Source organism: Nicotiana tabacum, chromosome 2 (genome assembly GCF_000715075.1).
Source record: "Nicotiana tabacum cultivar K326 chromosome 2, ASM71507v2, whole genome shotgun sequence".
In the NCBI taxonomy this organism is placed as follows: Eukaryota; Viridiplantae; Streptophyta; class Magnoliopsida; order Solanales; family Solanaceae; genus Nicotiana; species Nicotiana tabacum.
The window spans coordinates 73731090-73746351 of NC_134081.1; the positions used below are offsets into that span (position 1 = coordinate 73731090).

At 35.9% G+C, this 15262-nt stretch overlaps 2 protein-coding genes across 2 annotated transcripts; one reads left to right on the forward strand and one right to left on the reverse strand.

The window, feature by feature from the left end:
* The first annotated feature begins 4102 nt into the window (after positions 1-4102).
* LOC107786046 (uncharacterized) lies at positions 4103-11531 on the forward strand. Its single transcript, XM_016607508.2, has 9 exons — positions 4103-5216; positions 6034-6163; positions 6862-7358; positions 8432-8512; positions 8635-8733; positions 9367-9480; positions 9565-9648; positions 10500-10571; positions 10834-11531. Exons 1-9 carry the CDS (start codon positions 4896-4898, stop codon positions 11098-11100), a joined length of 1665 nt encoding a protein of 554 aa, XP_016462994.1. The 5' UTR covers positions 4103-4895; the 3' UTR covers positions 11101-11531.
* A 264-nt stretch (positions 11532-11795) lies between these two features.
* On the reverse strand, positions 11796-13747 carry LOC107786189 (uncharacterized). Its single transcript, XM_016607670.2, has 3 exons — positions 12991-13747; positions 12346-12591; positions 11796-12055 (listed from the first exon to the last, which is right to left on the reverse strand). The coding sequence occupies exons 1-3, from the start codon at positions 13660-13662 to the stop codon at positions 11921-11923; spliced, it is 1053 nt and encodes a 350-aa protein (XP_016463156.1). The 5' UTR covers positions 13663-13747; the 3' UTR covers positions 11796-11920.
* Positions 13748-15262: the final 1515 nt, after the last annotated feature.

Sequence of the window (15262 nt, forward strand, 5' to 3'; positions counted from 1 at the left end):
ATTGGGATTTTGCTCATTTTCTCACTTGGTTGGGGCGATTTTGGAGAGTTTCAAGGGGAGATTTTCATCAAACAACACAAGGTAAGTGATTTCTACTTATTACAAGTTAAATACACGGTTTGTATAAGGATTTAAACATGAAAATTAGTAGAAATTGTGGGGTTTTTGGTAGAAAAGCTAAAATTTGACCACGAAATTGGACATGAAATTTAGAATAAGTTATATATTTTAGTTCGTGGTGTTATGGGTAAAGTTTATCTTCGAAAATTTTCGGAATCCGGGCACGTGGGCCTGAAGGTTAATTTTATTGACTTTCCGAGCGGAGTTAAAAATTGTTTAAATTGATTAATTGTGGGTATTAGGGTATATTTTGATTGCTTTGCACCTTGTTTGACTAGTTTTGGAGAGACGGGCATTGGTTTGAGGCGTTAGAGAGGCCTGGGAGCCGGTTATGGAACTTCAGAGCGAGGTAAGTCTCATGTCTAACCTTGTGAGGGGGAAACCACCCCTATGTGATATTTATTGTTATGTGCAACTAGTTGTGGGTACTACGTACGCACGAGGTGACGAAATTCCGTACGTAGCTAAAGCATGTTTATGTTCGGGGTAGACGTAGGACTTTATCATGTATAATTGAATCATTTGAACTCGTTCTGCTAGCTTAATTAATTAAAGTTATAATTGAATTTGATTTAGAAATAAATATATGCATACTAGGCCCATCCTTAACACTTTGAGATGTGGGCAAGTTATTTGAAAAACGGTAACGATTATATTCATTTTGTACCCATGTACGGTATTGTAAATATATGTCTCGTAATTCGGTAACTTTCTTCATTTTCTTGTGGAGAAGGCCGAACGTCTCGACAGTATATAGATGCATCTATGGATCGTGCCGCACGTCCCATGACAGTGTACACGTTATTCTGGATCGGGCCGAACGACCTCGGCAAAAATTGTGCGTTATATCGCTAGTAGTTCGAATGATCACGAGATAAACCTCCCACTGATACCCGATATTTTATGGTATCACTTATTTATTTGATATTGACACTTGACATTTTCGGGGATATTAAGGTAGAATACAAGATTGAAAATTTTATGCTTTAAAGGAAATAAATGAAAACTTACTCCACTATTGCTGTGCACTTCATACCTGTTATGGATTATTATATTATTTGCTTGGACCTCTAGTAAGTGTCGATGTCGACCCCTCGTCACTACTCCTCCGGGGTTAGGCTAGATACTTACTGGGTACGCGTTGATTTACGTACTCATACTACACTTCTGCACTAAATGTGCAGGATCTGACAGGTTCATTGATGACCACCTTGGCACGTAGGCGCACCTATTGGGGAGACTTCATGTGAGCTGCATTCCAGGCTACGCATCGCAGTCCACCGAGTCTATATTGTACTATTTATTTTATTCTGTCTTACTACATTCAGGACAAATATTGTATTATTATTGTACTCTTTAGAAAATGCTCATGTACTTGTGACACCGGATTTTGGGGGTTCCTTCAGGTTATTCATTATTGACGTTCGTGTAAATATTTGTATTCACTCTGTAAATTCTATTTTATACTGTTCAATTAAGGAAAATTATGATTTTAAAATACTAAAATGAGCAATTAAATTGGTAAACCACTGTTGGCTTGCTTGACGAAGGCGTTAGGTGCCATCACGACCTATAGTAGATTTTGGGTCGTGACAACAAACATACTGTGAGAGAGAGAGATCATTGAGAGAGAAATTAGATATACTGTGCGGTGATTTTGGAAGATAATAATTAAAAGAATGAGAGAAAAAAATATTAGACAGTGTAGTTAATGCCTTAACTGTAGTGTATATCATAAATACATATTTTGCTATAAAAAATAAAAGGTAGCTATAGAAAATAATATTTTAAAAGAATTTTTATTTATAATAAATAGGATGTAAACATTTGCTATAGGAGGTAAAATTTCCTTTATGGAACACGGAGTCAGAGCAATGCCGAGATAACACACTTTAAGTATGAATAATTACCTCCTTTGAACTATATATGCGGTAAATTTCACAAATAGTCATATAACTATGATTTTTCCCACTAAACTCATATAACTTTGTTTTCTCACGCAAAAATCATAAAACTTTCACCAACTCACATAAAAATCATAGTGACCAAAACATAATTTTCAAGTAGTATTTTCTTATTTCACATTTTTTTCACTTTAAGTATGAATAATTACCTCCTTTGAACTATATATGCGGTAAATTTCACAAATAGTCATATAACTATGATTTTTCCCACTAAACTCATATAACTTTGTTTTCTCACGCAAAAATCATAAAACTTTCACCAACTCACATAAAAATCATAGTGACCAAAACATAATTTTCAAGTAGTATTTTCTTATTTCACATTTTTTTCGTTTTTATAAGGTAATATATATACATAACATACAATATATACTACAAGAAAATATATATATATATATATATATATATATATATATATATATATATATATATATATATATATATATGTATGTGTGTGTATGTGTGTACGTATTATATATATTTTTTGTTTAGCGAATGCAATTAGTTTCGGCCGACTGGTCATTTTTGTATTTTTTTCTTTAAAATACGAATGACCCAACCCAACCCGCCCCAACACTTATATACATGTATTAAAATAATACTAAAAATGAATTATTCCCCCATAAAAAAATTTAGTTTGGAATGCATGGGATTCAGACAAAAAATAAAAAAATAAAAGGTACTATAATTAGAGAGTACTTGAAACAAAAATGCTATAAATTTGAGTGAAAATCTTCAAAAAAAAAATAAAAGATATAAGTGTCGTGTTTTGAAGGATTCACTTTTAGTATTATTTTAATTTTTATATATGTGTATTAGGTCGGGTGGTCGGGTTGGGTCATTCCTATTTTAATTGAGTTATTATTTATTAGACAGAAATAAAAAATAAAAAAATAATGGAATAAGAAAATAATACTGAAAAGTTATATTTTTCGGTCACTATAATTTTTGTGTGAATTAATAAAAGTTTTATGATTTTTGTGTGAGAAATAATGTTATATGACTTTGATGAAAAAAAATCATAATTATATGATCATTTGTGAAATTTACCCTATATATCACATTAGATCTTTGACTACGAATACAACCATAATTAAAGACTTGAAGGAGTTAGCTTAGTTTGACATTTTGGAAATGTTATTCGAATACAATCATGATTAGAGGAGCTAGCTTAGTTTGACATTTGGAAATGTAGAAAAAGAAATGATGAAATGGAAACTATATATAAAAAAATGGGGACAAGCAATTTGAAGTAATGCCAGCTGCACTTTGCAGCACTAATGGAGAAGACAATGAATTATAACCAGCCGAGCTTTGTTTACTTACATAAATGGCTTTTTTTTTCTTCCTTTCGGATCTGGATCAATTACTTGTATAATTTATTGACCCTACTCTCTCTTTATTTGTTCTGGATATTACCAAACTTTACCTAATCATAGTACATTACACTAAAATAGGAGCTGTGACAGATTAAAAAAAAACATTTAAAGGTTTAGGATTGGTTTCTAATTCCTGTCCATAAAGATGAACGAGTTTGAAGTAAAATTTATTCGCGTTCACTATCAATCAATGACTACAAAATAAATAGTTTTCAGCATATATATATTAATCACTTTAATCATAAGTAAGCGATATATATAATTTTATTTTCAACAATAATGTTATACTTTCTTATAAATCAAAACCGTTAATCAATATTAAGCAGTCTTATCAAACAACAACAACAACAACAACCCAGTATAATCCCACTAGTGGGGTCTGGGGAGGTTTGTGTGTACGCAGACCTTACCCCTACCATGAGGTAGAGAGGCTGTTTCCAATAGACCCTCGGCATCCTTCCTTCCAAGAACTCCCCACCTTGCTCTTGGGGTGACTCGAACTCACAACCTCTTACAAAAATTATAAATAACTGGATAAAGTGAAAAAAGAAACAAAATAAAATGAAAAAGAGAAACAGTGGAAAATGGGGTCCAATCATCATGATTATTATCCCCTGTTATTTGTTAACCTAAATTTACAAGTAAATGCCATAGATTTCCTTAAACTAAACTTCTCTCTCTCTCTCACACACACACACTAAAAAACAAGTCATCAGACACATTCTCTCTATCATCATCACTCTTGTCTCTTTCTCTCTCACACACACACATTCTCTCTCTCAGCTTCTTTTCTTTTTGAAACTTTTTAACCTTATGTTTAGCACCTTTTTCACAAGGATTCCCTGAAAAAGCCTAGGGTTTCTTCACCCAAAATAAGAAAATCACACTCTTAGAGAAAAGGTGAAGAAGAATCAAGATTCGTTTTTTGACAATACATTCAACACACATTCGCTTGTAACCCAGCTAAAGATGGAAACTTTGTGATTGTTCAAGTCAAAAAAGTACCAAGTCTTGTGCTTATATTTATTGGGGGTTACTTTTTTGGAAACGTACATGTGAAGCAAATTACTGTTTTTTTTGTCTTTTTGGTTCTTATCTCATGTACCAACTGCCACTCTCCATCTAATACTACTTTTTGCTGCGTGAAGATGGAATCTTGTGGATCTTGTCTTTACTTGTTTCTGCTACTTGGGTGCTTGGATTTAATGAATTTATGATCTGAGTTTTGTTCTATGTGCCTCAATTAGAGAGCTGATCTTGTGGTTAGCAGATATGTCTGTTATTAATGCTATGATTTCACAGGTTTGGTCATATGAGTTGTTCTCATATCAAAATGATGATTACCAATAGCTGGGGTTTGGAACATTTTGAAATTTTTGGGGTTTTTGGGTATTGTAGTTTTTAAGTTAGTTGTGTGTATATTAGTTTAGTAATGGAGGATATTGGGTTATTTAAACAAGCTTGGATGTGGTTGCAATCAAAAAAGGATTGTTACTCTGTTGTGAGGACAGCTGCTGGCTGTTTTAGGGATAAAATTGCAATTTTTATTGAGCGGCATTGGCCAATCGTTTGCTGTGGGTGTGCAAAACTAGGAAAAGGGCTCTTTATCTTGTTCAGATACTGGAAGGATTGTTTAGTACGGGGATGTCGATCGTTTGTCGGGCTTGGATCCGCCGCGCTGCTGGTTATTATGTGGAGCTGTTTTCTAAGTTTAACATCGATGTCATGTCTGGTCTACGTGCTCCTTAGCATGGTATGCTTCTACTCCATTTCTGTTTGTGATTTTGCTAGATGCTTTCTTTATCTGTAGCTTTCTACTATTTTTGTCTGATTTGTGAAAATTGGTAGGATCTGCTTCCTCTTCATTAATTGGTCGATCAATCAGCTTGATTCTGGTTTTATTGCATATGCATTGTACTTGTTAAGGCATTTAATGACATACGAAATAAGATTTGAACATATCGACTGGTTTGTTTAAATTAATGCTGCAGTAGTGTCCAAAAGTGCTTGTGTAGGGACTTTGCTCACAAGTATCTTTCGCAGGGGATTCTATGAGCAAGTACTACAGTTTTTGGTTCTTGTAATGATTCTTTCATATATGTTATATGCTTAATAAGTTCACTTTTTCTTTTGTCACACGAGCAATTATATATTGCTTGGCGATATTCGAGATTATTATATTGTAGTATTACTTAGAAATCCAACTCGATGAAGGTTGTATTAGACATAAAGCAAAGTACCACTCTTTTCCCTGTGTTTAGGCCATACGGATGTCCATGCGAATGTATGAAGTATGTATTAAAATTCAAAACTTTCCGTCATGGGTATTTATAATTTATAGGTCAATTAGAGTGCATGATCTTCAACTTCATCTCTAGTTCTTGAATGAGAAAGGAAAAATATAGATGGTTACTGAAAAATGTCTCTTCTAGCTTCTTCTTTAGTCTTGTGCCACTACTACTCATTGGCCTTTCCTTTTGGTGAAAAAATACAGTATGCTATCCTACTTGTTTCATTTCCCTCTTCAATAATGAGGTGCTGATGATATCTTATACTGATTTGCTTTTCAGGGTGCTGCAGGGGCTGCTGTTCAGTATTTGGGTTGCACTCCTGGGCTTTTCATTGTGGGGCTCTTTGCTATTCTAGTTTTGTGGATGTATGCCAACTTTTGGATTACTGGTGTATTGTTTATAGTTGGAGGTAAGTTTGTTCCGTCTAATGCAACTAGTTTGACCAAATTGCTTAACTTCATGTGCATGTATTCTTTTCATTCATGGGTGAAACCATTCTTATTCAGTAAAAAGTGAGACCTAATAAATGGACATGCGACTAGATAGTGTGATATCACTAAAAGGGTGACATTATTGCTTACTTGAATCTCTTCATTACTTGAGATTTTATTGAATCTTTTATGCAACCCAAAGTAAATATAGCTTTAGTTTATTTGCTCTACAACATTCCCCATGAAGATGAAAACACGGCAAGACATTTGTCTACTATTAACCTGGGGGTTAGGCGAGCAATAAAATTTAGATGGATTACATTGCATTAAAACTCATGCTTAATTTTGGATATTCAATTGTATTATCCCTGCTCAGCCAGCTGGATTCGGCTGCAGATATAGGATCTGGACTATTCGATGTGTGGGCTGGATGGATGTTGTTTAGAATTTTCCTGTTCCGGGAACACATGTAACTTAAAAAATTTAAATTAAGATAGAAAAGAGATACTATGGAGTAATCCTACTTTTTGAACTTCTTTTCACATTCCTTATGGTATTGCTTCCATATGCTAAATTTCGAAAGTTATTTACTTTTCCATGGGAAAATTTGTATGTATGATATACCGTATTCTCAGAAGTTATGCAACCTTTGATCCTTATTTTTGTGGCTTTGTAGGTTATCTATTTTCTTTAAACCATGCAAGACTTGTGGTACTAATGGCTACCATATATGCTATTTATTGTGTTAAAGTTCGAGTTGGATGGCTTGGAGTTGGTGTCTCAATAAACCTCGCGTTCCTCTCCAATGACTTAATGAACTACTTACTCCAGTGGTGTGACAGTTTGAGTGAACGCCCACACGTTGAAGATTATAAAGAGTCTGAATCATTTACTGAGGATGACTTCTCCACAGATTATGAATCATCTGTTCCTGTGGATGAACCTGAAAAGGTTCACGCTTGCAAAAGCAAAACATTCAGCGATGCAGCTTCTACTTCATCAGTTGTAACCAAACAGAAAGAACCCCCTGTTAAGCTAGTAGTTAGAGAAGATGGAAATTCGCTTATCGAGATGAAGCGGATATTAGATAGTGCAGATCATTATGAAGCACTAGGGGTTTCTCGGCAAAAGAAAACTGATGCTGTGCTGTTGAAAAAAGAATATCGGAAAAAGGTGTGTTATTTTTTTTCACGCACTATGTATTATCTTTCTGTTCATTCATTCACTTAGAAATCTTAGCTGCCTCTCCGTTAGAGTGACTGGTACTTGGTTGCTAAATGTAGTTGATTCCTCCCTGATGCCTACAGAAGAGGTCAATGCTGTTCAATGACAGCTATTATCAATTGGAAAGACTTCCAGCTAAAACTGCTAGAGCAGACTCCTCTTCTTTCCTTTAGTGTTATTCCCCCGAATTTCAGAACTATAACACCTTTTTAGCGAAATCTTCAACTATTATCTGTTTTATATTACTGATGATAATAAAATTGCCATCTGCCTTGTATTGTTGCGAGCTATTTTGTGCAAATAGACGTGAGCAATTGAAGTCAGGAAACTAAGGACCTGGTCATGACTCTTTTTTGTGGACAATAAACTATTTTTGGTTTAATATGCATTTATGACTAGTAACGTAGTGGAAAAAGGCAAATGAGGATGCATGTGTGCAAATGTGTTCTCTTACGGATATATTGACGTAACTAATCTATACATTATTAACTTATTGTCAGTGGGAAGTCATCATTTTTTTGTCTTTGTTTCCTTAAGTTTGTCTTGCAAAGGTACAATTTCTCGGTTAGAAAGTTATCAAGATTAATCTACCTTCTAACAAATCAAAGTGTTGCCAGATAGACTTGAGCGCATTAAGCCTAGGGTCAATCTGAGTTTAATTTTATCTTCTTTGTGTGAGAGGTATTTAAAGCCAAGTGATGAGTACGAGAGACATATACCGGAGTTCCTTATCCAAATTGCCTCTTAACGAATTACAATGCATCATATTGATGTTGGTTGCTCATGCCGTCTTTCTGATCTCGTTACATGTCAGATTGATACTAACTTGGGGTTCTGGAAATAATGTATACAATGATATGAACAAAGAGATTTTAAACCTTGTAATTAGTTTGATGGATTTGAGTTAGGCTTCAAAATGTCTATGACATTCTTTGACGCAGAATATTAAAATCTCATGTTTGATCCAATGATGTCATTTACCTTCAGTTTGATGTTAATTTCATATTTATGTAATGCTTCAGGCAATGCTTGTGCACCCGGACAAAAACATGGGAAGTTCACTTGCCAGTGAATCATTTAAGAAACTTCAATGTGCATATGAGGTGATTATTATTTTAAAATTTAATTTATCTGGTAATTGTTATTATCAAAGTATTGTTGCTTCATATTTGTTTGAGATGCAAACTGACCGTTATGGTTTTCTGATACTTTCATTTGCTTTCAGGTTCTTTCTGATGCAGTCAAGAAGCGAGACTATGATGAGCAACTCAGAAAGGAAGAGTCTAAGAGTGTAATGCAAAGATCAGCTAGCACTTCTAACCAGGTACAAGTATCTGACTGAACTTTATTTACCTCCGGTGACCCAGACACTAGTATGTCGCCTAACAATTTTACTACTGCTTGATTTGAACGGAATTCAACATCTTTTCCTGAAATAAAATGATTAAAGCAGGAAAGGTTTCAATGAACTAGTGTTATCAGTTTAACTGGGAAAGAGTAGATTCAGTGTCTGCCGTCCTTCATTTGAACCATCGTATTCTTGATATGATGACACCAAATTATATCATGCAATACTTGTTGCCCAACCAAAAAGATCCACGTTAAAGCTTTTAAGATGAAACGACAATTTCTGGGAGTATGCAGAAATTGTAAGATATCCTGGAATTATCGGAAGAAAGAAATTTTACTGGAATAATAAGTTTTTATGGTACAAGTCTAAGACTGATATATGAAACTTGGATTTTAATAAAGAGCCTCTTAGGTTTGTAATGTTTACCGAGGGAAGTTGATGCAAATAGTTATGGATTGATCTTTAAAAAACAAAGGATGTCTTTCTTGCAAGCCACCAGTTCTACGTCGAGTTCTGTCATGTCATAAATAAGCTGCCAAAGTTTATCTTCAGATCTTTTAACAGGAAGACTAAATATTTCAAAATGACTTATTCGGTATGGTTCAGGAGTCCTCTAACTACTGCGCAGAAGAGTCGAGGCGTATCCATTGCACAAAATGTGGCAACTCGCACATTTGGATCTGCACCAATAGGACAAAGGTCAAGGCAAGATGGTGCCAGGTTGGTCAGCGTCGGAATTGTCTGTTATGATTGCTTTTCCTCTCTTTCACTTGTTCAAATATTAAAGAAGCTATTGGTGTTCAGGATTGTTGTCAATATCATCAAGCCAAAGATGGAGATGGATGGGTAGAATACAAAGGATCATTGGTTTTTAATCGACCACAAAAGGTATTAATTTTCAGAGTAATTTCTTTGTGCTGAAGGATTGATGCAGAATAGTGTTCCATTTGGTTCTTTTTCCCGTTCAGTTGATACTGTCATTTAGGAAGAAATTATCCTGAATATCTTGGAAGTATATTTTTTAATTACGGGTTCTCAAAGCAAGGTGAAAATCTTAATGGCATCTTATACTTGATCATTATTTGTCTATTTAGATTTTCAATAGATAATATAGGAATCAATTTATCAAAAAATACTTAAACCTTGGGTAGTCATGTACTTAATTGTCACTTCACCTTTATTACAAAGCTGCGAGTTGTTAATGTTGCAAATAAGTAAATCCATCATCTTTGTCTGGAATTTTCTTTTGGTTTGGTCATATCTTATTCTTTGTCTGCAACTTTCCTTTGGTTTGGTCATATCTTAACATGTTTTATGTGATCAAACTATGATATACAGGGGTGTTTGGTCTTTTTAGCATATGTTGCTCAAACTCTCCAAAAATGTCACTGGGTGCGCGCCGTATCCCTCCAAAAGTAGTGTATTTTTGGAGGATCCGACACGGGTGCGGCCGCATTTTGGAGAGTCCGCGCAACATAGTTATTAACTCTTTATGAGTTGTGTTTTCATATGCCTAGAGGATTTCAATCGAACGGTTAAAACTTTGGCCAACTGGTATGCCAGTACTAGACAAAGGTCAAATCCGAAGATTTGAAGTCAGCATTTAGCGATGTAATTTTTCTTATGATGACCACATTTTTCCCTCATGCTTGTTATATCTTTTCACATTTGTCCGTTCTCTATGTGCACGAATAAAATGCTCATTCTTCATAATGTTCCGCAATTTACTTGTCATTCAGGCGGAGATACCTCGTGCATTCGTCTGTGCCGAGGGCAAGATATTCGATGTGTCAGAATGGGCCATATGTCAGGTCAGTGTTCTCTGTTATTACTCGTACAAAGTCAGATATAGATTTAAACTTATCTGTAGGATGCTTCAATTGGCTCTTTTTGTCTGTTTTGCATCACTGCTTTCATGACATCTTCATTGAGTAAATTCCTTGGATGGTCACCCAACTTATGGAGATATCTCAGCATACTCATTTTTGTTCCTCTCAGGACAACAAAGTCCCCAACTATTGCCAATTGACTTAAAAAATAAATACCACAGATTTACCAATCTCCTCTGTGCAGGGTATGGCCTGTAGACCGAATACGCATAGGCCGAGTTTCCACGTAAACATGGTTGGATTAGAGAAATCAAACCAGAGATCCAACTCAAGCAGGTATCCCTGGGATTTGGATGCTGAGATGACGGATGAAGATGAAGAATTCGAGCTGTGGCTCCAACAAGCTCTAGCTTCTGGACTTTTTTGCGAGACTCCGAAACGCAGAAAGACTTGGAGTCCTTTCAAGTTGAATCAGATGAAAGGAAAGAAGCAATGGAGAAGGTCTTCATAAGTACATGCATCAAAATTGGCTATGAATTCATGCATGCCACTCTTTTGACGGTTCAACATCCACTGCCAAATCAGGACAAAACAAAAAATGAGGATAATAACACACGATGCGATATCTTTAAGGTTTCCTTATGCATTACGCGAAGATGACTGAGCTTCTCATCAAGGGAGAAGCCATCCATTGGCTTGGCTAAGGAGTATAAACATGCTGGTTTAGCTGATCCATTTGTATATAGCATCCTAATTATGTGGCAGCATTTATCTGCTGCAATTCTCGGTTTTGATCAAGATCCTTTTGGACAAAACTGAGTAAATCAGATGATCCTGCCTGGACTTGTACTATTTGAGGTACAATAAATTTCAGAGAAGATAATGTACTTTTTGTGCAATTGTAGGACAATTCATATTATTGATCCTACTGCATTACCCACATGTTTAGACGCGAGATGTACAATTTTTTTCCTGCCGCTGCACATAGTTAGATCACGATCATCTTCCAACAAAACTGAAATAATCAATCATCATGTTAAATCTAATCCTAGTTTCATTAGTTGCAAGCAGAAAGCAGTGTATTTTGTCACATTGTTCAGACTATATTCTAGTATTGAAGTGTGATATGCTATTTGGTAACTAGCAGTGTCTTTTTCTTAGTGTGTAATTGAGAGAAGTAAAAAATTCTTTGCACAAGATCAGAGATAATCAAAAAATTAATATCATTCAGCAAAGTCCAAGTATCATAGTTGACATTTTCAGACCCAAGAGAAGAGAATTCGTCCCCCCACATCCTTCCTCTTAATTTCTTTGGCTCTTTCTGTTACAGATCATCTTCCTCTAAATCCAGTTATAAATCTGTGAATGCCAGCAAAATCTGATATCATCTTCACTTTAGAAAAGCTGTCTTGTTTCTTAGTCTCAATATAGTGGACTAAGAATTTGCTCTGTTCTTCCCCATTTGTCTGCAGCACCATGATGAAGAGCATTAATAAAGCGCAAATAAAAAGAGAGATACTTTTGCAATGGAAGTATCAAAGAAGACATGCTCAAAATCATTTTCACTCATATATCAACCTCGCTTTATTCAAATCATAGATACATAAAGGGGACTTCCTTCAGGTAAAAGAGGAAAGACATTATGATAGGGAAGTTCATACAGATTTTCATTGTGAATCAATAAGGTGACAGGTAAAACATGAAACAGTAAATAATCATCCAAGAAGCTTGATTCAGGATATGAGTGGTTGGTTACCTCAAATGCAAAGAAACCACCAGGTTTCAACATTGAAACAGTCCCATCACAAAGATGGATAAGGTCATTCATACCACTTACTCCGCCATCCAACGCTAGTCTAGGTTCATGTCTAGCAACTTCAGCTTGTAGCCCACCAATATCTTTGCTTGGAATATATGGTGGGTTACTAACCAGTCCCACAAATTCTCCTTCATCATCTCTCAATGGCTCAAACCAGGATCCTTGCTTTACCAACACTTTTTCCTGGCATACACAATACAACACAACGCACATTTCAAAAGTTAAAACCTTCTATTTCACTAATTCTCTAAGTATAAAAATCTGATTTTTTTATCAATAAAACCCAAATTCTCATCTTTCTTCAGCCACAAAGATTTTAAGAATCACCACTTATGCTATACTAACCACAACAACTAGTCCATAGTCCCAAACAAGTCGGGGTCGGCTATATGAATTCTCAAACTTTAGATTCAATCTGAGGCCAACATCATACATTTGCAAGACTAACCAATACTGCAGACTTTTAAAAGTCGAAATTGATTCAATTAGCTTTAAAGATCAACCAGCTTGAGAAATTCGAATTAAAGTCTCAAACAAGAAGCATGTTAAGAGCCGGTAAACAAAATTGAACAAAACACTAACCTCCAAACCGTACCTCTGCGCATTATAAGATGCAACAGCAGCAGCAACAGGGCTTAAATCAGTAGCAACAACTCTACCACAAGTAGCCAAAATCCTTGCAATCCCAATAGCAAGTGCACCACTTCCCGTCCCTAAATCAGCCCATAGGCCTTCCCTTAACTCCTCATTCTCCTTAACAGCATCTTCCACAAGGTTCACAATCAGCTCGGTCTCAGGCCTTGGTATTAAAACCCCTTCTTGTACACTCAAAACCAAATCCCTCCAATGCTCACAACCCACCACATATTGAAACGGCCTTCTTTCTTGTACCCTTTGTTTCCACAACATATATAGTTCTTCTAAAGATGTTCTGATTGAAACTGGGGTGGCATTATCGTAATAATTGTTGTGGGTTTGGTGTGAGAGTGATTTGGGTTGTTCGAGTGCATCTTCAACGAGCCAATTTAGCTCTCTGAGTAACAGGTCGGAGTCTGGACCATTGTCTAGGTCCAAGAAAGTGGAACCCACAGAAGAAGCTAGGGATTTAGCCCAAAGGTGCCATTCCTTGAGGTCTGATAAGGTTGTTTTGAAGGTGGATGGCCTCAGAAATAGCGGCGTTTGAAGTTTGACCGAGGTTGATGGACATGAAGAAACAGCGCAACATGAGATGGGTCGAATGAAGCTCGACCTCATCTCTTCCAACTCTCTCGCGAGTCGCAACTCTCTCCCTTGTTGCGGATATTTTAACACCAGTCCGACTCCCCAATAATAAGAACATAACTAATTAAAAATGAGTTTTAAAGAATCTGCAATATTGAACAATCAACGGTCAAACAATACCTCAAACATATTGAAAATGACTCAAAAATACCATTCGTTAAATTTTTGGTCCGTAAATACTTCTAACGTTTATTTTTGGACTCAAACTTACCCATATATCTAACAGAACTAACATGATCAATTTTTTTTATTTTAACTTCGCCAGGTGATATTTTCTTAACCCGCCATGCGTATTATTTGTATTAAATAAAACCCACTTGTATCTTTTAAAATACCCAACGATCCTGACCCACTCCTATATATTTGGACGGTCGGCTAAAAATAATTATATTCGCTAGTTAAAAATATATAAAAAATATACATTGATTATATATAAAAAATAAAGTATGTTATTTGCTGATGACATAGTACTGATTGATGAGACGCGAGGGGGTGTTAACGTTAGGTTGGAAGTTTAGAGACAGACGCTGGAGTCCAAAGGTTTCAAGTTGAGTAGGTCGAAAACTGAATACATGGAGTGCAAGTTCAGTGATGAGAGGCATGAAAAAGAAGTGGAAGTGAAGATTGATACTCAAGTTATTCCCAAGAGAGATAGTTTTAAGTATCTTGGGTCTATAATCCAAGGCAACATGGAGATTGACGAGGATGTTACTCACCGCATTGGAGCGGGGTGGATGAGATGGAGGCTAGCTTCGGGGGTTTTATGCGATAAGAAAGTGCCGCCTAGACTTAAAAGCAAATTCTACAGGGTGGTGGTTAGATCGACTATGTTGTATGGAGCTGAGTGTTGACCCATCAAGAAGTCCCATGTCCAGAATATGAAAGTAGCTGAAATAAGGATGTTGAGATGGATATGCGGGCATACCAGGAAAGACAAGATTAGGAATGAAGTTATTAAGGACAAGGTGGGAGAGGCATTTGTGGAAGACAAGTTGCGGGAATCGAGGTTGCGATGGTTTGGGCATGTGAAGAGAGAGATATAGATGCCCCGGTCAGGAGGTGTGAGAGGTTGACCATAGCGGGCTTGAGGAAGGGCAGAGGTAGGCCAAAGAAGTATTGGGGAGGGGTGATTAGGCAGGACATGGCATTGATTCACCTAACCGAGGACATGACTAGCGATAGAAAGGTGTGGAGGTCGAGAATTAAGGTGGTGGGTTGAAAGGTAGTTGTGAGTTTACCAGTACTACTACTACTATTCTTGTATTCGATTACTCTTAGTTCTTTATTACTTTGCTATGTCACTCGCTTCCATTACTTATTATATTATTGTTGTTATTGTTTGTTGCTTTATTTTTACCGTTTCTTTAGCCGGAGGTCTATCGGAAACAACCTCTCTGCCTTTATAGGATATGGGTAAAGCTGCGTACATACTACCCTCCCAAACCCCACATATAGGATTAAACTGGGTTTGTTGTTGTTGTTGTTATTTTTTATTGTTGATTATATATAAAAATATGTATATTATACATTAATATTTTAATACTCCCTCCGTTTTAATTTATATGAACCTATT